General features: G+C 39.1%; 2 protein-coding genes across 2 annotated transcripts in view; one reads left to right on the top strand and one right to left on the bottom strand.

Moving 5' to 3' along the window:
* Positions 1-128: 128 nt before the first annotated feature.
* Positions 129-6887, top strand: dpcd (deleted in primary ciliary dyskinesia homolog (mouse)). The gene is made up of 6 exons (XM_006630749.3): positions 129-220; positions 549-629; positions 808-932; positions 1834-1967; positions 5868-5970; positions 6595-6887. Exons 1-6 carry the CDS (start codon positions 157-159, stop codon positions 6697-6699), a joined length of 612 nt encoding a protein of 203 aa, XP_006630812.2. The 5' UTR covers positions 129-156; the 3' UTR covers positions 6700-6887.
* Positions 6888-9441: 2554 nt separating this feature from the next.
* The window catches only part of fbxw4 (F-box and WD repeat domain containing 4), a 53770-nt gene continuing 36734 nt past the window's right edge, over positions 9442-26477 (bottom strand). Inside the window, exons 7-9 of the mRNA XM_006630809.3 lie at positions 15928-16068; positions 11796-11937; positions 9442-11198 (exon numbers count right to left, since the gene is read on the bottom strand). Of these exons, the coding sequence (XP_006630872.2) occupies positions 11064-11198; positions 11796-11937; positions 15928-16068 (418 nt within the window). The 3' untranslated portion in view covers positions 9442-11063. The remainder of the gene's footprint in view (positions 11199-11795; positions 11938-15927; positions 16069-26477) is intronic.

The following is a 26477-nucleotide window of genomic DNA, read 5'->3' as shown; positions in this document are numbered from 1 at the left end:
ATAAATATAACATTGAGTAATATTTAAATTAATTAAGTTATGAAAATATTTAAGATTATTATTGGGTTATTCCTATTACCATGTACGTTAACGGTCTGTGGTTGTCATGACAACGGGCAGAGCGTGGGGTCAGAAGGAAGTGGCTGTTTTGTGAACATGGCGGTGCAGTGCTGGCTCGACTCGTTGAAAGCTACAAAGAAAACGGCTTTAATACAGGATGGTAAACTAATCGTAACATCATAACATTATTAGTAGCATAGTCCTAATGAAACCCCATTTAGATATATGCTAGATTTAACGCTTTTGGCTCTTTAGAGTAGTTTTGTATGCACACGTGCGATGAAATACCTAGAAACAGCCAGTTGAACTAACTTTGAATGTAAATGTATCAATATTTTATTTTTATATTCTTAATGCCTGTGTCTAAAGAGGTTTGTCTGATCGTTCTTGTTTTACAGTGAGCGCAATGACAGTTCTGATCTGCCCATCACTAGCCTTTGAGAGCATCTTAAAGTGAAAACTTTGATTTCTTTTTCCTTCTTATGCAGGAAAGAGAAAAGTGCATTATCTATTTTCCGACGGCAAAGAGATGGCAGAAGAATACGACATAAAGACAGATGAATTAATTGGTAAGTGATAGCTATATTAAACATGGATTTGATGAAATTTGTATTTTTGTCACTCGTAAGTTTTTACTAATGTAGAATTTCTCTTATTGTTTTGTTTTTTTTCCTGTGGAATGATGAACTTAACGAATAATTCCTAAAAGCAGCTTTTGCCCTTTTGTCTATTGTATTTCTTTTCCAGTTCGAAAGTGGCGAGTGAAGAATGCACTGGGTGCACAGAGACAATGGGAAATTGAAGTGGGGGAGCCTGGACCTTCCATTTCAGGTGCCCAGGAGTCTCAGCTGATAAAGGAAAATAGCTCTAATGTACGTGAACTCTCTCATGCACACCCTCAGGATTGCTCTGAAAGCAGTCATCAAGAGGGCATTTTAATTGTATTGCAAAATGCACAGCTGTGAAAACAGACTTTCATTTTCATGTTGAAAGGTGTGATACATATTGAAACGTTAGTGTGGATCCTTTCACAACCAGAAAAAAACGGTGCGTATATTCAGTGTTTGATTAAAGTCTAAAAAAGCAGATTAGGGCTCTGTTTATGCCAGTCATTCCTACGAACGTCTACAGAACCAACAGTAAAAGACAAAGCTTAGGATGCGAGAGGTAACTACAGTGAAGAGAAGAGTAGTTTACACAACTTCTCTGGGCATATGACACAGGGAGCTTAGCCAAGTCAGTCAAGTTGATATCCCGGGCCTTTTCAAAACATGCTTGAATCAATTAGATACTAAAAATCCAAACTGAGCTAGATGGTCCTCATTACTGGGAACATTTTTTTTAATGTACTGAATATAATAACTACAACATACAATAAACATGGTAACAAATTCTGTGAGACAGAACACAGACCCCACAGGAATGCAATTTGTACACCACTTTCATCCTTTTAATTCTTTGTTGGAATAGTTGTCATTTCCCACAGTCCTAGGGGAAATGAGGTCATGATTATTAAGATGCACCAAGAAATAAACATGAGACGTCACAGATGGGAGACAGAGCAGGGAACTCCTCTAGTTTAAATGAAATTAAAAGTAGTGGCAGAAATAAACAAATTGATAAAATAATTTAAAATGTCTAGATTATAATGATAATGCAGTTGTTAACATACTCCATATAAACAAATACATGTTACTGCAGGAAAGACCCTTAGTATACAGTCATTTTAACATTTTAGGAAATATCACCTGAATGTCACCTTGCTTTTTTCAGCCTGTGTTCGTGCGCAAAGACACCAAAACATGTTTTCAGTGGAGAATCCGCAACCTTCCTTATCCCAAAGAGGTCTACAGCCTTTCTGTGGAGCAGACAGAACGTTGCTGCATTGTCCGGACAACCAACAAAAAGTAATCCATACGTTACTCATTGTTCATAACAGGTGAAGCACTCCATCTACAGTACTTAGCTTTCAAGCTAGGAAATGTCACAGAATATAATCATGAAAAGCAAGTGAAACCAAAAAATCTGCACTGCTAAAGTTAAACACATATTGACAATTTAGTATACAGAGTAAAATAGTCATTTTAATACTGCAGAAAGTCTTCTTTCTTCAAAAGTTGTTTTAAAACCAGAATGACATGTCTTATATTTGGACTAAAAGTGCACTTACATTTTTAATTCCTAATGTTTTTTAGGAGTATATTAGGAGAATATTGTTAAATGAAGAATATTGAAATATTTAGCTGATTTGGATGTAGCATGTGTCTTTAGTTAAATGAATAGGATGAACTACAGATTCATGAGTACAATGGTTAGGTTCCCAATATTTGATTGATGTGCCCTCTACTGTGTATTTACATAAAATGGCATTTCCATCTCTCTCCCCATAGATGGCAGTATTGGCGTAGAATAATGTGTAGTAGTGAAATACTCTCATCTTAACCAAGGTCCACATTAAATATGAAGATCATCACTTCCCCTGTATTTGACACTTATTAAAAAGGAGCGTATGACATACTATCCAGGAACTAAAGACAGCACAGAATAGGTTCCTGTAGTAGGAAACATGTATATGTCTTTAGAGTGGTATTGCAGGTGGCCAGATAAGACCGAGCTATACCACAGGCTTCTTCAAATGTTATTCCAGTCCCACTGCGCCACCCAGCTGCTTTAAAATCCCCCAGATTGCTGGAATCCCTGCATCTTGGCAGGGACTTTGCAGGAGGATACTGTTTCTCCTCTGTTAAATAATTTGCTTTCACAGAAAAAGCTTGGTTTCCCAGGGTTCGTGTATAGAGTCTGGCTAGGGAATACAATTGTAACTCAGGCCTTTAAAAAGATGCTAAGCCAGCAATCTCACCAGCAAATCACTAATGTCCTTGAAGTGTTTTCTTCTACCTAAATTTTTTTTGTAAGGGTTCTCCTCAAGATCAACCTTCTTCCTTGGATTAGTGAGAATTAGAAGCTTTTTCTAAGTGATCATACTCAACTGAATGTATCTGTGTACATAATGTAAAACAAGTCTCTTATATAGTTATTCGATGTTTAATGCAACACATTGCCAAATCTTGGTTTAAGTATAAGATTGTGAGAAATGTAAATAATTCCCATTTGCTTTCACAGCAGTTAATGGCAGGCCTTCCAAGCTGATGTTTCCCCTTGCCTCATCTGTAACTTTTGGTGAGGTTAGCACAGGTGCAAAAACTGCACTTGAAACATCCCTTATCCCCAGGCTGTCTGTTCATCATAAAACAAACGTGATGCATCTGAGTATTACAGAATCTAAGATGCACGTACAGGCAAGTGCTACATCACTCACTCTGCTTTAAGAATGGCTTTTCTGAGTAAAGAAAAAAATAATATTATGGGAGGAAAACGTATGTTTTTCTTTGGGTTAGTGCTGGTTTCTCAGGTGTGCTGCATAATCCCACAAATCCCTACAATGAAGGCCTACAGCCCCAGCGATGCCATTATAAGTCCTAAATTTCATTCCTGCCTTCTGCCTCAGGTCTCAGTCGGATGCAGTTAACTTATCCACCATTCCCACTGGAGTGGTTTGACATCGTGTCGCATCAGTTCAGGAGCCAGCTTTACAATTTACACAACTACATTACATTATTCAAGTAACTCTTTTTTTTGTGGCAGCTTGTCCTGTATCCTCCAACATGATTAGAAATTAAATTGACAACAAATGCAGTCTTTATTATCATGGAGTATTCTGTATGAGTAAGCATTGTAGACAATGATCAGTTCAACCCAGAATCCCATATTAAAAGGGAAAAATATCTGTCCACTACAGTGAGATTATGTTTTAAGAGTGAGATTTGCTTTATCCTGAGTGATAAAGACCCTATTTAATGTTATTGGTAGAAGAATACTCACCCCGACTGTGCAAATGGGTATACAGTGTTGCACTTCAGGTTCATTTTGACCTCAGTCATTATGACGTTCACCACAAAGGTCAATGGGACTGGAAACTAGTGCAAATATCCCTATGAATGGAGGGATCATGGTTAACAGCATTATTCAAAAAGGAACTGGATACCACTCCAGGGGAAACAGTCTAACAAGGATGAACCTTGGTGAGCTGAATAGCTTCCTTGGGTTTCCAACATTCCCTATGCATCTTTTCTACAGTCATATCTCTTTTTGCTATGAATGACTGGGATAGGGACTCTGGCAGTTGAAGAACTTACTTTTTATAACTGGTTTCAGATTTTTTAAATAGTTATAATTTACAATTAAGTGTTATAAAAGTTCTGCATCAGTTTAAGATGCTTGTGTTAAAGGGGGCATTATTTTCTCAGGTCAGCCAAGCCTTCACAAGAGTAGGACAGGTACAAAAATGTGGCAGGACATTTCCATGAGCACACCTGTGCAATGTGCAATGTTGTTAAAAACATGTACGTGGACATCAATGTACCATAAATATAAACCAAAGTTTATGTGTATAGTTATTTTTAACTTTATTGTTGTCAAGAGACAGCTGATTAGGATTTACCACCCCAGCAATAACCCCAGTAGTTACAGACATGGCAAAAATGCACATTTGGAGGTGGCAAATGCCAGAAACCAAAGAGAGAGGGAACTCTGGATTATCCCAAAGGATACACTGTTACATGTGTCTTTTTAGTTAATTCCTGTAAATCCTCTTGGCCTCGCTGCAGAGTCCCCAGGAAACTAAGTCTTTGGCTAAGTCACTTTACCCCTTTGCTAATAATATCTTGAATTGTCTGTTATACAAATAAAGTCAACCAAACCACAGTTCATCTTTAGTTTATGAGATTGGAAAAAAAAACGATCAGTCCTGCTTTTTACAGCCTTCATGATGACATGTTAACGTTTTAACACAAACCTTGCAATAATTTTGCAAGCTACAACAAATCAATCTAATTAAAGAGACGATTATCAAGTTTTAAAGTAATGAAAATTAAGGGTAGCTTGAATTTTTCAAACACCTTTCTTAAAGTCACAAACTATCCTTCTGGATGCCATATAACTTATAGCTGTTGTATGCATGACCTATTGCACTCTTTCAATGATCACGGCAGCAAAGGGCCAACAAACCAAACATATGTCACTCCAGTCTGGAAAATGACTTTCTTATAAAGTGGTTTAGCTGATGCCGTTCTTTGTCACTGACTGTGCAGCTGCATTAGGCTGGCATGGCGCACACTGAGAAGAGACCTGGTTAAATGAGGCAGTATTTTGTGGGTAGCCACAGTCTGAACTTGGAAGAAAGCAGGTTTTAATGCACTACAAACGGACTCTTCTTCCAAATGAACAGTGCTGAAAGTTCTGTGCTATAAGTGTCCCCTAGGTGTGGTCTTATTAGTAGTTATGATATTTGTTTAGGTAAGGGATACATCCATTTGATAATACTAGTTTTACTTGTAGCTTTATTCTTAGATTAAAGGAAAACACCAACACAGCAGTTACAGATGGAGGACACTGCTGCTCAAGGTGTGCTGGTGCTCAGTTTTTTCATAGTTGGAATTAATTGCAGCAATACAGGATTTATTTTTAGCTGAAGCTTTAACAATGAAACCCTTGAGAAGAGATGCAGCAATTTACAATGACTTCATATTAATCCAAGAAAGACCTAAGACCTAAGAACAACAGCTAACAGCACAACTTCAATGCCATAGATTAAGAGGCTGTTTATGTCAATGCTAGTCTGCACTGTCAAAAAAAACAATTTCTGTGAGTAGAAAGTGAACTGAATGACCTTAGAGGAATTGTAAAGACTATACGCTGCCGTACAGTATTAAGTAATTAGTATTGTTGTTTTACCCTGTCCTGTGCAGGTATTTTAAGAAGTTCTCCATTCCAGACCTAGACCGGAGCCAGCTGCCTCTGGATAGCTCTGCTTTCAGCTTTGCCTATGCTAACAATACTTTGATCATCAGTGTAAGTTTGGTGAAATTTACTACTGATCTTTGGAGTTGAAATGAATGGGGGGGGGGGCACTGCTTGTAATTGGGGGTAGCTCACTGCTATAAAGGATGCTTCCTCTGAAAAGTAGATTCGTACACAAGAGCGAGTGAGCTCCAAGAGATACAAAATGTTATTTTTACACTTAAGTTTTTTAAACCTTCTTCCTTTATACTAGTATAACAGAATATGGACTGTGCAAGTGTGAGTAACATCAAGTTTATTGGTTATAATATTTTGAAAAGCCTCAGTAGGTGAGCTGGAATGTTTATAGAGGATTTAAATGTTAGAATGAAGGATACATACTTTCACACTTCAAAGTATGGCAAATTAGTATTTTATCATTGTAGATACCTCAATTTATGTGTTTAGTATAGAAAATAAAAAGTAGTGAAACAAAAAAAATCATTAATATTTTATGCTAGTAATGCTTTTCATTATCACACCAAGTCCACCAAGACTAGAAAACTTATTTTACCTAGATGTGGCTCATAGGAAATGGGAGTAGTGTGAAAGCTGCATTAAAGATGAGCCGAGATGGAGAAAGAGGCCCACTGGTGCCAGATACTTACAGATGTGTTTGTCTCTCCTCACCTGCAGTATCAGAAGCCCAAGGAGATTCTGCTGCTGGAACAGGAGCTTCTGAGAGAGCTGAAGAAGATGAATGCCACAAGTGATGGAGAGGTGGACTGTAAAACACAATGATCTGCTCCTGATAACTCACAGACGGGCCCAGATGCAGGCCATAGCCACAAAGTATAGACTTTCAGTCTAAAAATACATGATGGTATAGCATCTTTGTATGCATATGCCAATTTGCACATTTTCTGTTGTTTTTTGCCTGTTTTTGTATAGGGTGTAAGAAAAGAAATAAAGTACTTTCCTGGCAAATATTTTGCTCTTGAAAAAGTTCCTTTTTTGATATGTAACTGCTGACAGTTTTCGGAATTGAGCGAAGGTCTTGTGACAGACCTAAAGCAAAGGCCTGTCACTTTGTTAGCACGATGTCATTAACATTTAGACTACTCTTAGACTAGGGCAGTTTTTTGACTGAAATATTATAGCATCAAAAGGACTAGTTATTAATAAGTTATACCAGTGAGTTAAATAATGTACTGTATACAGTATATTACTTGTCCTGTCCAGTAGTATTTTGAAGTAACTCATGCATTAATTCCCCTAGAATTATGTCTACTTCAGTATTGTCAGGAGCCTAGTGAATACATTTATACTAATATTGCTTTGAAACTTTGAAAAATTATAAACGTAATTATTGTAATTATTGTTAACAGTGCCAAAAGAGATTAGGAAAGATTCACATAATGTTTCTGTAAAAGATTTATTACTAACCCTTTATAGCACAATTATTTATTGTATTTGACATTTGATCTTCCTGGGGATTAATACACTTTAGGCTGTGCAACAAAGACTTGTGCTATTTGACAGAATTTTATCAGATGTGTTAAATATTTTCTTAGAAATATATTTTTTATACCTTTCTATATTTTATTATACAAATTAAACTGCTTGACTAATATGTGACTAAATCCAATTCTGTTTTGGTCAACTAAAAGTAAGACTAATTATAGTCAAAATTATAGTAAATTTTAAGTGGGTGACTTGAAATTGACTATGATTAATAGACATTTTAGTTGACTATAACTAAATCAAAAACTGGGAACTAAATTAACACTGGTGATTAATAACTTTTGCCCATTTTTAACACCTAGAAAATATATCGTATTATCTTACAATTGGCATTGTGGTTATCAGTGCTTTATCATCTGCCCATAAATCAAGAGGGTTGTAACATTTTTCACCAATCCTGGTTTAACATAAAATTGTCTTCCTTTAAGATACATGGTTATAATGAATTGTTTTAAATTTGAATCATGTAAAAGCATAGGTATGTGGGCATGTATATGAAGGAATAAACTGAAAAACCTATTTTTGTTTCAATGACACTATGATTATGGGTCTGAAAATGTGGATAGCTACTAATAACTTTTGATCTAAGAGTGTGTTTTTAAGTGTTCAGACTAACAAAGATGCATTCTAGCACGCCGTTTCAGTATAGACTGAAAAAGCATGAAAAATCCCTGGGCTTTAACTTCTGTGGAGTAAGAAATTTGTTTTCATAGGCCCTGGATTACCAGATGTCAAGACATGTGTTGGCACGTTGGCTGTAACAATGATGTGTAACTCCTGTTAAGTACCTGTAAAGCACTGTAAAATGGGACAGTGAAATGAAGAACAGCATTTCGAAGGTGACATTCCACTTGTTACCCCTGCAAGCAACAGATGTCAGACTCACACTACATGCCCCAGGACTGGCCACCCACCTTTCCGCCCTTAAAGAAGCCTGACCTTTGTTCCCCCTGGGCTTCTTCACTGCGGACTAGCTGTTCTGCAGAATTTAACACACACTACGACAGACTGTTTAATCGTGCTTTCTGCAGAACATATCACCAAATTGTAAGTGGAAAGTAAGGCTACAAGCAATATTTGGTTTTAGTCCAACTGGTGTTACTAAAGTAAAGGAAATTAAACAAAATGCTTATGTAGTATGTCAGTATCACAAACTTGTCTGTTTTTGAAGTAAAGAATAAAGGTAGTTTAAAATAAGTCATTTACAACACCATAAGAAATTGATTTAAAGGAAAACAATATGAGAATGATTGTGGATCATTTCTGATTCAGTGCTGCTGTGTGTTTTCTTTGTTTCAGGCATGAGAACGTTAAACCGTGTCTGATAGGACAGTACCATCTGAAACAAAGCATTCCAAGAAGATTACATGCAAGTGCTAGATCCCTCTTAGCTGCAGACACTGCCGTAAGACACAAGTCAGCGTTAACCCCAAGTAGAAATGTGGCCTCTAAAAAGTTAAGTTTCTATGCTGCAAGAAAATGCAGGCTTTAAAGTTCTGGTGTCATAATTGACTTTGCCAGACTATGAGCAGAGCTTTTCTTGTTCTTGATTTCAATAATGTTTTTTCTTCTTTTTTGGGGGGTCTCACTGTGTAAGGCGTTTGGTAAACGTATGCTACAGTTTAGTTGCTCCAGTGTGCATGTCACATGTCCACCTTCCAGGGTAACCTCTGGTGTTGGAACAAACTCAGGTGATTTAATGTGGTATACATTACAATATGCTATGATGCAATGACTTAGAGAGAAAATAAATTACAGGAATGTCAAATAACCACATTCAGTGATCAAGCTTCAGAGCAGACTCATACAGAGATTTCAAATTCAATTTTGAGAACAGGGTATACTGTCAAAATAAATTATCTTAAATAAAATGACTTTTTTTAATATAGCTATCTTGCACACAAAAAACACCCAAGGTGCAGCTGGAAGGGGTAAATAACTGAAATGAATTCTATTTAGTGAAGTAAATAAATTGTCATTCCACAATCAGCTCAAACATTAAAATAAAACAGACTACTGTTGATTTAAAAGAAAAGTCTGTATTAAAGCCTACAAAATTCAAAGTTGCACAGCACTGCATACACCAGGAAGATGTGTTAACTAAATTTAGTTTGCTACAGTGAGAAGTGTTAAGGAGCATCACATTTCGGAATATGTACATACACACAACACATTTTAAAGTCTTGAACACCGCAGATGCACAAAAGGAGAGACTGAAGGCAATTTTCTTTACTGTTCCTGACTAATTCCCAAGTTACTAATATACTAAGTTGAGCAGCTGTCTACATTGTCAAAGTCAAAAGGGTACCACAGACAAAAAGCCACAGCAGGCTTGTTGATTATTCTGCAATCTATTTTTTTCTTTGAAATGATACAAAAGCTTTAAATGAGCAATTATTCACCCGGCTCGATCTCATGTGGAACAACTGGAAGTAACTTCACTTTGCATTTTGTCTCCCAAAAGACTGGGACTTGAACACATGGGGTAAAATCATTCGCCAGGATTCTCAAGAGTTTTGAAATTCACCCTAGCACGGGGCTGTGTCAATTGACATAGTAGGTTCAGCCCTTGTCCGTGTGGATTGGGCGCTCTTGGGTGTGCCTGGTGACTCAAATCCAGAGCCTGTCCAAATACACTACTGTTGTAGTGATGGCTATGATGCAATCACTAAGCAATCAAGTCCAAGTCCAAATAGAAAAACAATGTACTGCAATTCTGTGCTCAGCAGGCTGCAGCATCTCTAGCGTATTACTAATGGCAGCATATGTTTATTCTAAAAAGGTACATGTAAAGATACTATTAATCCCATCAGAAAACTTTTTAAAAAAAAATATTTTAAAAATTAACAGAACACCATTAACCCTGAGGTAAAAAAAAAGATAAGCCCATATTTTATCTACCCCCAGATGCCCCCATGTATGATCAGTACATGTTGTTTCAATGTAAGCGTGTTAAGTATATTCACTCCAGACTGTGCACAGCATGTGATTTATTTAAATATTGTATAAAAAGGTAAGAGAGACAGTTGTGAAAGATGATTTTAAACCTGGAACGTTGATCTCATATCTCTCTTCTCTTTGTCAAGGTCCATATTTGAATCCTGCGACCGAAACACCTTTGGCAGTCTGGCTTTCCTTACGGGATGTTTGCTTTTTCTTGGATCAGCAACGTATTACAATTTGGCACAAGTAAGACCTTTTGGCTTAAAGCTGTGGAGTGTCTTAGCAGATGGGAAACACAATAGGCACAACTGGAGTGACTTTTCTGGTCTACTCCAATACAAGGGACTTGTCTTTCACACTTGCTGCACGTCTGGCTGCGGCTGGAATTTGAAAATCTAGAAACCGAACGATGCCCCTTCCGCGTCCTCTTACAATACGTGATGCTGATGATTTTTTTTTCTTGCTTTGAAAGAGTCTGCGTACAGGCCCATCGGAAAAAGAAGCTAGGAACCTTTAAAAAAAAAAAGAAGGGATAAGGCTATGAGGCCTCTTTCAAAATCAAGACCAATATTTTTTTTAAAAGAAAAGGCATCCGATCTGACTTGACTGCACAGCAAGCATTCCAAGTCCTACATGTTGCTCGTCAAGATGAGGGGGCTACAACATTATGGGTAGCCTACATAAGTCTGCAGGAGCTGTCACTTTCTTCCTCGTGACTCTGGTCTTTTAAAATCCAGTGCGTAGAGGCCAGTGGCCAGGGCAGCATAGAGGTGGGTGGTGTTGAAGCGCAGGCAGTACACTGGGCTGCTAGTTGGGGAGGACAGAGAGAAGGTCTGCAACAACAGCAAGAAAGAGGGGTTTTAACGTACTGCCTGCAGAGACATCCACACCTCACAACTGCCAAAAGTTGACATCACTAAATAAAATGCTGCAAATGGCAAAAAGCTTGCAATGTGCATTCCTCATCAAACAGGCTGACTAGTCCAACAATCAACAAATTCTAAAAGGAGAGGAAGAGTCAGCTGTGTAAGAAATTAAAGGCTGGATGCACCACTGAAGAGAATCTGTACTTTACAAGACATTTCTTAATCACCAAGCACTTTTAAGACACTTGCTTTCTCTTTATGTCACCCAATAACATAGTACAAGCAAGGTTATGGTTTCCATGGGAAGAAATTAATACAGAATGAGATGCCAACCTACAGCTGCAGAAGTGGATAATCTTCCAGCAGTGACATCCATAACTCATTTACCCTTTTAAAAATCACCAAAACAGAAGCAAAAACAGCATCATGCATTACACATTAAGCAATATATGTATAGTTTAAACTATTATCAAAATAAAAAACATGGCAAAGGAATACTATTATGTTTAAAAATCAGACACTATCTGGCCTGGAAATGTCCTGATTAACTTCAGGAAGCCATACCTGTAAACATCGGGTCTGTCGTTTGTCCCAGAGCCTCACCACTCCATAGTAGGAGGAGCCACTGGCGATCATGTGGTTCCCATCGCTCTGGATACAGTACAGAGCACTGTCATGAGGCTCCTCCCATTCCATGACACACTTCCTGTTGGACAAAAGAGAATTCCACATAGGAGATATCAGTATTTTTGTGTTTTAGCTCCATAATATCACATTCTCCAACACTGGGGAGCAAAGAATATGATGGTGGCTTTGATATTTCTTATCACCTTTCTAAAAAGATAGCTGCACTGATATTCCATCATATCAAACACAGGAGACAAAGGGAACACAGTAGGGGAATAAAGCAAACAAGGGAAATACATACATAATAAGTGGTAATAACATTATAAAATTGAAATTAATGTGCAGTATGTCGTTACTTTTTATATGGTAATATGTTACATTTAAGTGCTACAATTACTGCAGAGAAGATACAGTAATCTCAGCATCACAATAAAAAATGTTCAGCATTAGAACATAAAGTAGTAGTTCAGGTGGTAGCTGCGTCAGCATGCGTAGCCTGCAAAGGAACAAGTAATAGGTTTATTCCATGCTGAAAAAAAGAAGAAAGAGAACACAACGTTTTGGCCGTGGAGCCTTCTTCAGGTGTGAATAAGGCTCCACGGCTGAAACGTTGTGTTCTCTTTCTTCTTTTTTTCAGCATGGAATAAACCTATTACTTGTTCCATTAGAACATAAAACCTACTTACACAAAAAGTGGCACAGTACAAGCATCAAGATAGGCTCGTAAGTTGAGTCTTTGAATTGTGATTGTAATTTTACCATGAAATGTTAAAATGTTTCCAATCTATATCATCGACTATCTTATAGTACTCCATGGTACTTAGTTTCTCTGAAACCAGTGATCATAACTGACAGTCAAAACATTTTAAGTCTTTATGTTTCTTTTCACATAGCTACAAGGAGTGATTTGCTCTTAAGTAGTTATTTGCTGTGGGGTAAAAGTGGTTCAGGAAGATCAGAAAAACTACAAATGTGAAAACCTGAATTTAAACATGACTTTCATGAGCGCTTTTTCCTGCATGACACAAGTAGAGCAGGATGTTTCATATCCAATTGATATATGTAAATCGAGATTACAATTCAGTCTCATTTTGTGTTTACAAATGTTCTGAGGTACATTAAACACCTAAAAACCAATTTCATTGCAACTGTCTACTAGTTTAAAATATTTAGAAGAGTGATTTGCATAAAAAGAAAAAGTATGTACTCGGGTAATAATGACATAAAAGAATAAAACTTACTATCTAAATGTTTAGGAATGCACATCTACAATACAACAGCTTGCATGTCTATCCAACAGGCCAACTATTACTGAAAAGTCAACACCAAGTTAGCAGATAAGATTTAAACTTTGCTTTGGAATCATAAAAAGTAATCCTCAAAAAATGGCATAGTTCCAAGACTAGAAAGCTTCCCCCCCTAGTTACCTGCATTATCCATTCAGTTAGTTTTGATCTTAATTCTACACACAGACTTTCTACTGTGGAATTAATCAGTTTCTTCTCCGAGTAATACCACTCCAGACAGGAACCAACCCTGCCACTTTAACTGCAGGACATTAGAGGTGTAGTCAAGGGATGGAAAATAAAAAGGGAGAAGGAGTCTGGTGCTGGTGGCTTGACATAAGACCTGAAGCAGGCCCTGCTTTCTCTGTCTCTGAGGGATTATACACCTTTCACGTCGAAGCTCAAAGCAACAGGAAACGAGGGTCTTTTCAGAGCAAGTGGCTCCTAGACGCTAGCTGTATAGCTAGGTGTAACCTCATCTTGTTTACGGAAAGGGGCTCTCCTGTTCTAGTGCTGGCCAGGGAGGATGGAAACGGTTAAGGGAAGTGTCCGTGGGAGGACAGCCAATAGAGATCAATTCTCCATTAAGGGCTTTATTAATAACTAATGCAGTGGGACTGCCACAGAGACGCTTGGCAGACACCAGGGCAGCAGGAGGACGGGAGAGATGTCTGGCCAACCTCTCTCGAGGGAGAGTAGCGCTGCCTTGAGTGGACCAAAGGCCGAGGGCAGTCTTCCCTTTTTGAGCTCCATCTAAATGTTGTGTTTCTTGCCTACAAACATACTACCTTACCTGTACCACTTACCTGAGCTGTGGTATAATACATACAGTGTATATAAAGAATCTGTTATGCTGTGATGGGCTGGCATCCTATCTACTACAGGCTAGAATTTGCCTTGCTCTCCCCCTGTCTGCTGGGTTAGTCTCTGGTTCAACAAGGTATTGGATTAAGCAGGTAGTCCTGCTTGAAAAGGGCTAGATTGAATGGATAAATCTCCACAATATATTTTTTTTAAAGTAGTTTATACCCTTTGTGTTCTTTTTCGCATGGTTTCAAGTAGTGATTTTCTCTAAAGTGGTCTTTTGCTGTTGCAAAAATGTTACAGGAAGATCAAAAAAGCTACTGAAAAGAAGTGAAAACCTGAATTTAAACATAAGTATTTAAGGATGCCAGTTTAAAGCGGATAAATAAATGAACTCCTTGTTCATCCTTCAAATAGTGTATTGCTTTCAATGTAGTGTTTTGTCCATTTAAAAGCTACATACAGCTATTACAATCAAAGAATATTAATATTCTCAATTGAAAGCATTGCTTTGCAGCAGGACTGGGAAACAACGATACTCAGGGTTTTAAAGCCCACTGGAAAAATATGGAATATTTGAAAGTGCCAGCTTTGTTTTTGTCATGTCTTCAAAATACCTTTTTTGCATGTATGTACTACACAAAGTATACCACATAATTTCTTAATTTCCTTACAGACTGTCTTTAGAAATAACTAGATATTTCATCAGTCATAATTTACTACCATTTGCAAAAAGCACTTGAGAGGAAACAAGTATTGATAAGCAAGTTAATTACAGAGTTGTGGAAAGATTTACTTTTGTAAGTAGTTTATTTTTGTGATATCAACTGCAATCAATCACCCTTAAGCCCAGTTCCCTCTCAGTCACTTCACATTTGTGCTGGGACAGACCTTAGGAGGACAAGATGAAAGACTATCTGATGATCAAGCATGTATTGGCCTCCCCTGGTTTCAGTGTGAATTATTGATATCTAAAGAGGGAGCATTTATCTTCCAATCTCTCTAGGGCCCTCTTTCAATCACATCTCATTTGTGTTACTTCACTGAGTTTATGTTATTGTGTGAGCACACTGTGGAACCCCACTAAACACACACACCTGCCTCACTGCTCCCCAGCACCAACATGGTTCTTTTGGGGCATCCTTCAGACCGCCAGTCCCATAGGACTCCGATTAAGGGCCCCAAACAGTAAGTGGAAGGCTGTAAATCCCATGACACTACCTGTCTAAGACACGTCGTCTTCAATAAATAAAAAGCAACAAAAAAGAGATTTTGAGTGTTCCTATTCCTGGATTGAACTGTAATTTATGATTATTACACACTCCCACAGTCCAAAAACATACTGCTAGGCTAACGGGCTGATAGAAAAACGCGCCCCACTGTGAGCGTGTACATGTGTGTGTCTGTGTGCCCTGGAATGGACCGGCGTCCCATCTAGGGTGCATTCTGGCTTGTACTCATTGCTTGTTAGGATAGGCTCCAGGTATCTGCCAACGCTGTATTGGATAAAGTGGTTAAAAAAGAATGGATGGATGAACAGATTAATATGTGGGCCCCACAAAGGGACTCTAAACAGATCCAGACATGGTCTATCATCAGACTTTGTTGGTCTGTCTAGGTGCACTCTCATGGTGTTAGGACGTGATACATGTTCACAGTGAAACAAGACAGTCACAGGGTCACAGTAATAGAGACGCTCTTGTCTGTAAACTAGAATACATACATTTACTTAATCTGGCTTTTTCACATGTAGGTCTACATTTGGTCACTCAAGTTTCAATACCCCCATTTTGCTTTAAAACAACATGTGTACTGCTTGACTACATAGTGTCAGGGGAAAACAAAATGAGGTGTAAGTATCTCTCAGCACCTAAAAACCTTCAGAAAAATAGCACAAACCTGCCCAACACTTGCAAGCTCAAAAGAGTTGTAGATGACAAAGTTCTCCTTGAAGGAAGGAATTGGACCCCACTACTTACTCGGAGCTAGCCCTGATGTCCCAGTACCGTATGTAGGTGTCATAGCCGCAGGAGAGGAGGGTTGAAGCAGACTCATAGGTTATATCAAGGACTCCTGCACCCCGCCGAAAGTCATTTCCCAGGCAAGACAGCAGCTGGCAGCTGAGGGAGAGAGAGAGAGAGAACTGAGGACACTGGAAGGTCCGTCCATTAGGTCACCATAGTTTGCCAACTGAAGTCCAGTAATGAACCACATTGAACCAACAGCCCCAGAAGTCTCTCATTTGTGGCTGGTTTACATTCACACTTGATCTACATCATGCAGACTGAAAATCTGACTCATAGTGTGTTTGGGGTTTCTTTCAAAGTTCTCCAGACTCAATTTCCTTGAAGTGTTAATGCAGTGAGGACAAAAAACATTTATCAGGAAACTGGAAATGCCTCACTCTACACAGTTCTCATTTTCTGATCAGAATCAAGACTGAGATTTGCTGTATCTACAAGGAGTTAAGACTTTTAAAAGAACAACTAAGGACATTAACTATTCCATGTTTTGTGAAAACAGGAAGAAAAAGCATTATTGATTCCTTAAAGGCTCAGCACACACACGGCAAAATAATGTGTAGCCCTCATGTGTCTGATTAATAATAAGCTTTGCATAATTTAAAGCAAAATTCAGTATTAAACCTTCTTAATACATGGCTATTTAATTGCTTTGGAAGCTTTACAATACTAACCTCTTATGATGTGTCTAAACAGTCTTCTCTTTTTTTGTGGGATGTAATAGACACCTGGGCTATGGAGACACTGGTTTCGCTTCTTTATGTCTCAGTTAACTCATTACTGTCTGACTCCTGAGGCCTTATTCCAGAGCAAATGCCTTAATTCGCCGAGATAATCCTCACGCAAAACCACCCCCACTCGGTGCCTCTCCCAACGACTGGGGACCACACAAAAGAGAAATCAAGTGCTAGGAGATGTTAAAATAAGTAAACACCTTTGTGTCACAGAAATCACTCAGAAAGCAGATTAGTAGTGAACAAAATAAAGAAGTTGCGGTCCATTCCCAGATGAGAGAAACCAGGGGCCAGGGCTCTCTCTGTAGGCAACACGCTTCTCTGATCACAGCTAGGCCAGCCTGCTGGGCCCAGCTCGCTCCTCAGCCTACACTCCAAAGAGCAGATTATGTAGAATAACAATTTCTTTGTTGCCGTTTAATTCCCTCCATGACCGTGACTGTGTGTGACTTATGGGCCCTTGATACCTGGTCCCTAGCAACTATTTAGAGGAGCCGGCTGTCCCTAGCGACCGCCCCCCACAACTGCTTCTCCTACTGGCCTCAACATCGAGGGCAGACTGGTAATCCCCAACCATCGCTCCAGGAGGGAGCTTATTGGACATGGGCTTTCTCAGCAATGGGGTCTCTGGACAAACCATAGGTTGTGGTGGCTTCACTGGGAAACAACTTTCAGCTCATGAGCAGCTCCATCATTAAAGGGAAAGAACCACTCCCATCTCCTCCCAGTCCTAATGGGCTAATTGCGTCATCAGAGATCATTAGTATAACAATGGAAATGAACATCTGTAAGCACTAATAAAAATGTTTTGGTGTTATAAAACCTGCTGGGGTGAATATGAAGGGCACTACATGGAAAACTGAATTGTATTAGATGGGATTTTAATTAGATATATGGTGATCATAAAATGTTTAGTCTATTAGTAATGACAGTGCAAATGTGGTAAATGCAATCACTAATCATCCTGTATATTATGGTATAATACATGCTATACACTGTATTTTCTGTACATTTGCTCCATGAGGAATGGACAATGATATTTAACTTTTCACAGAACACAACATGCGTACAGTATGTCAAAAAAGTACTGATGGTACTGGATTCATGAAGAAATATAAAACATTGTAAGACAATGGGAGCACAATGGCGCTGTGGTTAGTATTGCTGCCTCAGGGCCCCAAGTTCAGTTCCTGGGGTGCTATATGCTTGGAGTTTGTATGTTTTCCCAGCATTCATGTGGGTTTCCTTCAGGTGCTCCAGTTTCCCCCTACAGTAAAAGACAAGCTAGTACGGTAGGTTAATTGGCTTCTGTAAAAACTGGCTCTGGGTTGAGTGCATGCAGATTTGTGTCTGTGTGTGTGCAATGGACTGGCATCCCATCCAGGGGGTATCCTGTCTTGCTGGGTTAGGCTCCGTTTCCCCCTGCAACCCTGCACTGGATGAAGTGCAGGGTTGCAGCCTAAGCATGTTATTATTAATACTATAAACAACTTATTTCTATGTTTAAATTAAGTTTGCCTAGAAGTGCATAGTCATCTTATGAAAGACAGAGCTCAGCCTCTTTGAGAGACTTTTTATGTCCCTTAAATCTGGAAAAACTTGCACCACAAAACAATTTCCATGTGAAGTCTTCCATTTTGTGTACACTGAACGTGCAGCACAACAGTTCTGTTACTCCAAAAAACCCATATATATATTAAAAAAAAACAATGTTTTATTGTCCACAAATATGACTCTTCCAAACTTCTATGGCAGACTGTTCGTGTCTGAAGGCACACTGGTCGAGAAAAGCTAGTCTTTTTAATGATGCATCAACATGGAAGTGCATTTTTTATATGTAGCTTCTTCAAGCTCAATGCTTCCCTTCTTACATTTATAGTTAGAGAACAGACAGATGGATACAAGACAATGTATCAAAACATGTGGCCACTAGGAAGGACACACAATCAGCCATGTTGCAAAGTCTCTCAAGAACTGTGGAAATAAACTTTTTTTTTTTAACCAATAAATGCAGTTTATTGCTGCTGATATGTCTTGACACGCAAATATGGCATTGCGCATTAGCTCAGAAAATAACCTCCTTGTCTTCAGCACAGGTACAGACATCTGTCCTGGAGGCCGATTTTGAACTTGAAACCTAGTCTACTTGGCCAGGGGTCCAGGCGAGTGCACTGACGAAGAAGCAGGGAGTTTTAAGCTGCCTGGCTGTCAAAGTGCTGCCACTGTGAATCCTATAAAGTGCAGGCCCTGCTGGTGGAGACGAAAGGTATTTGCTGGTACAAGTGCCCCCTCACAGTGAGGAACTGAGTTGTGAACAGCAGGCCCACCACGAACAGCCCTTTGCTGTGTCATGGTGGTGTGCAAGCTCCTATCTCAACCCCTATGCAACTCTTACCCCCCTCCCTGCCTTCCCTCTACTCAGGACACTCAAAGATGAAAGGAAGAGAAAACCGATAACAAAAAAATAAGACACATTTTAGACGTTCGGAACTTCAAACAAAAAAAAAAGCCAGAAAAAAACAACAATAATAAAAAGAAGCCCACACAACTGGTAGTTGCCCTGGTTGTTTCCTAGCTGATGTCAATGCAGTTAAGGGGAAGAAAGCAAAACAAGCATCTTAAGTCATTAGGCCAGTGGTGGCATTCCTTCTTGAAACACAACTGAAGATAAATGTATAATCTTTTCTAACTATCCTGTTTGGAAAGGTAGTTGGCTTTTCCTCCTGATTCAGCAGAGATTGCCTCCATGTTTGACTTTTTTATTAAATTAAGTTTCCTTTGGAGTCTGCTTTTGGCACTGCATTAATGAATAAAGAAACTCTGATAATGCAAATATACATACAGCATATAGCTGGTGTAAAAGTTTCTATTACGGCCTTGCACAATACTTAGTTATAGCTTTTTAACTGCATCTCTATCACCAAGTGTAACTCTATTGTTGCTTCTAATGCATTGTGGGTGTGGTTTTAACAGCCTAACCAGAAGGTGTCATACTTCAAGGGTGTCTCTTTAAACGCTTTTAAGTTGCAGGTGTGGGAGTCTGCACACAGATGATATTGGCTGTCAAAAAGCAAACACTACGTGGACAACAGCAGCACCACATTTTAGGGATTGAACACTATGAACAGCCACTTGAGAGAGGAAATACAAGAGAGGGCGATTATCTTGACACAGGCGGCCAAACAGAAATGCACGTTGAAACGTTTCAATCATGGTCCTGTGACCTTAACATGGGGAAAAAAAGACCCCCTAACTCACTTCTCTTGTGACCAGCATGGAAATCCTTTTCAGCAATGTTAAAAAGCTGACACTAAGTCCTCCTAGTTATTAAGTGGAGACAAGTGGCAAAGTGCACAAACACTTCAAGAACTCAAACAAACCGAGAGGACTTTGATGCTTCTATAAGGCACATAGCCATATTATCTGTACGGTCAGACAGCTAGGGAAAAAAGTCACAAGGACTATTTTTTGGTTAAATAAATTCCACCTCAAGAATTAAGTAGATTTTTTATAAATTATAGTGCTGATGCATCAAAACCATCTTTCCATCTTTGCTTAAACCACTGACAGTAGAAATTAAATAAAGTGACGTATACAACACGTAAGGCTGAAAACGACTCATACCTGCAATTAAGTTGGTCCTTCCTGCCAGGCTATTGCAACGTCCTCTAGTACGCACTAATCACAAACAGACATCCAAAACAGGGTAAGGGCCAATAACAAGGACCGCAAGGCACCAGTTATTAGGGACTGCATAAGAACATTTTTTAATTACTATATTTGTCCCTTCCACCCGCCGTCTTGGAAGCTGATATGTTAACTCACAAACCGCAATCTTACACTCACTTAAAAGGATTTTGAAAGGATACCTAAACACTGAAGCACTCTCCTGTGAGATGGTCACTGCTCACTGCTTGTGCTAGAAGAACTGGAACAAAAACAGATGAGCATGATGAGGCACACACACTCGGGACTCTGGTTTGTCAGTGATGAGGTGGTAAGGTAATGAACAGGTATCCACCATAGACAGGAACATGGCAGTCTCCTTACACATGATTCTTCTGTGCAGTACAGGTTCTTCCCTTGAGTTTTGGGTGACTGTGAAATTCTGTGTTGACTCAGTCAAGCTGGATTTTAAAGCTACTCTGTATCACCCAGTTTCTCCGGGTGGCAACTATCTGTCTTTCTACCCAGACTGCTGGGACCTGGAATTTCTGACACCCTGGGATTCCCTTTAGCCTTACGGAACATCTGGGCCACACACACACACATTTGCTGAAAAGGCCGACTAGTGAATTGATGGTCTAAAAAAAAAAGGAGGACATTTTCTTTGGGTGCTGGGGCTATAGGATAGAGGTAGTTTTTGTTATTGCTCTTGTAAGGTTAAGTTTAGTGTATAAACTGACACAGGGAGGCTATGGGAAACAGTCAGTTTCTTCAAAAAGCCTCAGACAGGTACATAAAGGACCCCACTGGGCTTTTCATACCGTAAAACAAACAGAAATGGCATTGCGCCCTCTGCATGTGGACCAATTTAGCCCAGTCCTGGAGCTCTCCACTGACAAATAATAGCCTGGAATGTTGGGGAAGACAATGGAGACCTTTTAATGCCACACGCGTTCTTGTAAAAACAATTAGATTGCAATTTGTATAACATGGCGACCCCCAAATTCAGACATTTAACCCTCTTTTGCGGTGAAGAATGTGAGGAATTCTGGCACAGTTCAATAGGGGGATTCTTTGATGGGCTGTTCTTTCACCCCCTCCCCACCCAGTTTTGTATTTCTCTCTCCATGAGCAAAGGCCTTGTGAAAAGTTGGGGGGCTCTTTCTAAAGCGCCACTTGTGTGGGAACATTATGTATGGATGTCCAGAGGCCGTGGTACAATAAAGAAGGAGAGAAAAAAAAAAGAAGAAAAAAATATATGAAAGAAAAAAAAACTTTTTAAATTAAGAACTAGTTCAACAATGAGAGTTGCCGTTTCCTGATTTTACACTTCACAATGAAGTCAAGCTCCAGAGCTGAGGGAGTTGTATTTTGTTTGCAAAGCAACGATAAAAAGGGTCAACTGAATCCAACTAAAGACTTTTTAACTGGAAGGCTGTATAATCAGTGCCCTTCAGCTAAGGAGAAATTTTGTTAGGCAAGCGTGAATAGCCGTTTGTGCTTCTTTTAATTGCAATGTGGCTTTCTGGATGAGATCTCCTCCCTGTCAAATCTTTGTTTCAGTGGCAGACCAGACAGCTCCATTCGGTATGAGCATTTCACAGCAAGCCAGGCATTGACAGGGATGTTTACTCAACAGCAAATGCCACATTTATTTATTTCAGAAGTGTTATCCCCCTACAATGTCCCAGTTAATAAACAGATCAGTATCAAATTTTGAAGGGAAGCTATTAAACTGGGAAATACAGGCATCTTTTTTTTTATTTGGACCTCTAAGTTAATGAATTAAGGTCCTTATACTTTGATGTTCATTGAAGGCTATTCTGGAGTATAGCCCTAATACAGGAACCCTAAACATTACTTCAAGCAGCTGACCTAAAGCAGCAATGAAACTATCCACTGCCTTATAGAAGAATAGGAAAGCCTTAAAAGTCATATTGCAAACTTTAGTCTGCAAAACATTCTCCATCATACTAATTTTGCAGATAACTTTATGCATTACTTATATATATATATGTATATAGGTTTTTACCATCAAGTGTAGAAATAAATCATCAATAAATCCATTATATCACTATTTCATTCCTAGTCTAACAATACTTTTTCCATTAGAGGTTTACTACAAACAGTGCTACAACTATTGCTCTGTTAAAGCACATTGATAATGCTGCTCGCAACTCGTATCACAACTTTTCTCTAGAATTAAGAAAGAACTCCATTCTTTGGAATTCCAATTAGGTGGCGGAAGGCTTGATAAAGTTTTGGAAACCCTGAAACTAACCTGGATACTTTGAAACAGCTTCCTAGGGCAGTACAAAATACAGAGGTGACAGTGGAAACCCCTTGTGGTGGCATGGAAGCAATCAAAACAAAACCAACATGACTTTAAAAATGGAAGCCGTGGAAAAAAAAACAGATATCCTTTTGAATCTATTTTTTTACTCTTTATTAGACCTTTTTGCCAGGCTAACCTCTCGTAATGCAAATGGTGGTACTTTTTTACCGCAAGTGTCTAAAATGTGTTTTTATACTTTTGTTGTGGTTTTTCCTGACAAGAAGAGAGAAGAGCGTCTCAATAGGCATTTTGTTAAAGGTTTTCTACAGTTTCTTTTTATGCACGGCTGATTAAAATTCCCCCCGACGCTAATGGCTTCTTGAATCACTCCCCCTCTGTCCCTCATGCTACTTCAATCAGCTCCACACCAGTCTGTCAGCTGCCATGCTGGAACATGAGGGCTCGACTGATCTTAGCCTTCAGATGCAGCTCCTATTCTTTTTTTCTTCCAGCTAACAAACAGTGCTGAAAAGCCAACAGAAACATTTGTGGATGAGCTGGCCAAATTTAAGGGATACCTGGCCTTTCCTTTGAAGGAACAAAGTTTACAAACTAGGGAGGCCACTCAGATCATCTCGCTCGTTTGGTTGGAAGCAGCTAATTAATCGGAGGATCTCATTCAGCTGCTTTTTGAAAGAAGCCAGGGTATCAGCTTCAACAACAAGGAAGGTTTTACACTCCCGTAATCCTCAGTTTTACAAACAGTGCTTCCTATCCACTGGGTTGAGTCCAATGCCTTGGAGGATTGTGAACACTCGGATGAAGTCTACTCACAGTCTGGTCTGTTCAAGATTGAAAAGATTGCTGTCGCTAACTTTATCTGAAGCCTGGCATCCTTTTCTGTCACTTTTGACAGATTCTAGTCATCAGTGTATTATTTTGTGCAATGTGGTGACAAAACCTTTTATAATAATATAAAGGTCTTGCTATTGAATTGTGCAATTTTATTACCACTGGACTTTAGTCTACAATTAATATATGTTAACTATGATTTCTTAGCTCCCCCATATTGCTTAGAACAGGTTTTCAATCTTTTCCATCCACTAAACATTTTGAAGCACCTGCACTCTTCTGTAAACACGTACACGTCACCAGCCTAAGCATGTTATTATTAATACTATAAACAACTTATTTCTATGTTTAAATTAAGTTTGCCTAGAAGTGCATAGTCATCTTATGAAAGACAGAGCTCAGCCTCTTTGAGAGACTTTTTATGTCCCTTAAATCTGGAAAAACATTTTCTTCCATTTTGTGCACACTGAACGTGCAGCACAACAGTTCTGTTACTCCAAAAAACCCATATATATATTTAAAAAAAACAATGTTTTATTGTCCACAAATATGACTCTTCCAAACTTCTATGGCAGACTGTTCGTGTCTGAAGGCACACTGGTCGAGAAAAGCTAGTCTTTTTAATGATGCATCAACATGGAAGTGCATTTTTTATATGTAGCTTCTTCAAGCTCAATGCTTCCCTTCTTACATTTATAGTTTGGTGTTTGTCTTCCACACTTCCATTTTCTAACCACTTGCAACATCCAATGCAGGGTTGCAAGCAATAGGTGCAAGGCAGGATCCACCCTGAAAGGGACACCAGTCCATTGCAAGACATACTCACACCAGGGCCAGTATTCCCAGAAGCCAGCATGTCTGTAGACAGTAGGAAGAAACCAGAGCACCAGGTAAAAACCAACGTGAACAGGGGCAGAACATACAAACACGCACAGATAGCAGCTTGGTACCTGAACCCAGGGCTCCAGCACTGAGAGGCAGTGATGCTAACCACTGTGTCACTGTGCCACCCACAGGTGGGTATCTTACTGAAGTAATTGGGGTGAAGTAGTTGGCTCAAGATAACAGTCATGCACCACCCAAAATGTCAACTCTCAATCTTCCAGTCCAGAGCACTATACTAAGCAGTACTTAGTTTGATTGGGCGTCAGAAAACCTGAAACCTTTCTTGCTCTCTTCAGTACTGAAGATGCCACTGATGCTTAACGTGCAAGTCTAGGCAGAACACTGCTATAATAGTGGCATTATTGATATCTTTTGGCTTGTCATATGGCAATGGCAATTTAAATAAAGATGAAATATGCACTCAGTGACCAAACTTGTTTCAATCTCTTCATCCATAATCAGTAGAGCCAGGTCACAAACCTACACAGAAATGAAAACTGAAGGTTGCATCTGTGCGCTCAAGGTGACGTACACTGTTAAGACTTTTAGAGCACAATACAGTCAACAAGATCAGCTGGATCATTATAAAATTCACGTTTGTTCACACTGTTGTGGAATTGCAAAGAAAGGAAATCATTCTATGAGACTTGGTATACTGCAGAAACACCCCATGTGTTAAGACTTTTTACAATGTCAGTACACATACAAAGAAAAAAATGCAATATCTTGTTGAAATGACGATAAACACACCCAAGTATGAAAAGTGTTTTTTTCTTACTTCAGGAGTCTCCAAACATTTCCTTCTCAGTAGCATAGATTTATAGTCTTGGTTTAGACATTCTCTGCATACCTAAGCCTGCTTTGAAGGGCACTTCTACTGTTAGAATTCAAAATCCTTCTACAGGAATTTATTAAATAAGTCCTATATTCACAAGTCCAGTCAAAGTGAGTGGCTGAAAAGTTAAAACCAAACCACAAGAATAAATGCTGCAAGGAATCTGTGGTAGCCTTGTCTGGGCTGCGAACAATGGCTGTAATGAACAAGGCTGTTCCTCTGTATTTGTGACAACTGCTGAACAAAAGACACAGCCCCCATCTTCAGACTTTTATCTTGTTCCAAAGACTGGGCTGAAATGTTATCAAACAGCACTGAAGGAAAAACAAAAGTTTGAAAATACCTGTTGTCTCACGAACCTCCATAATATATCAAATAAAAGCCCAGCTTCTGCTGTGATTTCTTACAAATCTGATTATGGAAAGCACTTTAAGACTAACTGCTGTAGCTCATTCAGACAAAAGAACCCCAAGCACAGCTTTACAAAGGGAATATCCGATATTAACCCAAACAGACTCGCAGAGAATGGCATTTTCAACTCCAAAAACAATCAATAACATGGTAGTACACATAAAAAAAGAAAGCAACCCCCTTTCATATTGTAAACACCTGCTTGTGCTGGGAATTTCTAATAGAAGAATCATTCAGCCACTGTCCTGTTTATTCAAAATGCAAATGTGAAATTAGTGAAGTAGGCCCTATCCTCTCTAACCTTTTGGAGAACAAGAAAACTACCTGTCCATTGTATATCCTACAAGCCCAATTTTGAATTGCAGATTGCTTTCTGACCACTTCTTGGCTTCACAGCCAGAAAACAGGGCTTGCTGTCGTGTGGCAGTTCAAGGACCTCCCTTTCCCAGCTGTGACTGTATCCCACCCAGCCCAATTTGCACTTGGCCGATTTTGCACTAATAGTGGGGTTTTTGCTCATCTTGAGTACTCCTACATACCAGCAGTTACTCCTATTTTCTTACAGCCAGTTATTTCAAATAGCCATTTCTCCTTTAAGCCTACTATGCAGTAAAACCTGCTGGAATACAATTCACTACATCACACAACACTACATCCTCACTTGGTGGCAATGCCTCACTCCAAAGGATGCAGGACATTTTGTTTGTTTTGTTACTGAGCATTACACTGTAGGAATCTATTTTTTTGTATAGTATAATTGTGACGGCTGTAGCACTGACATCCTTAGAGGAACTTGACTGAAGGCTTTTGTTTTGGGTACCCTACTAAAGAGGGCAAAGTGTGTCATGCT

This window comes from Lepisosteus oculatus, chromosome 4 (genome assembly GCF_040954835.1).
Source record: "Lepisosteus oculatus isolate fLepOcu1 chromosome 4, fLepOcu1.hap2, whole genome shotgun sequence".
NCBI lineage: Eukaryota > Metazoa > Chordata > Actinopteri > Semionotiformes > Lepisosteidae > Lepisosteus > Lepisosteus oculatus.
This window is presented reverse-complemented; position numbering and strand designations above follow the sequence as displayed.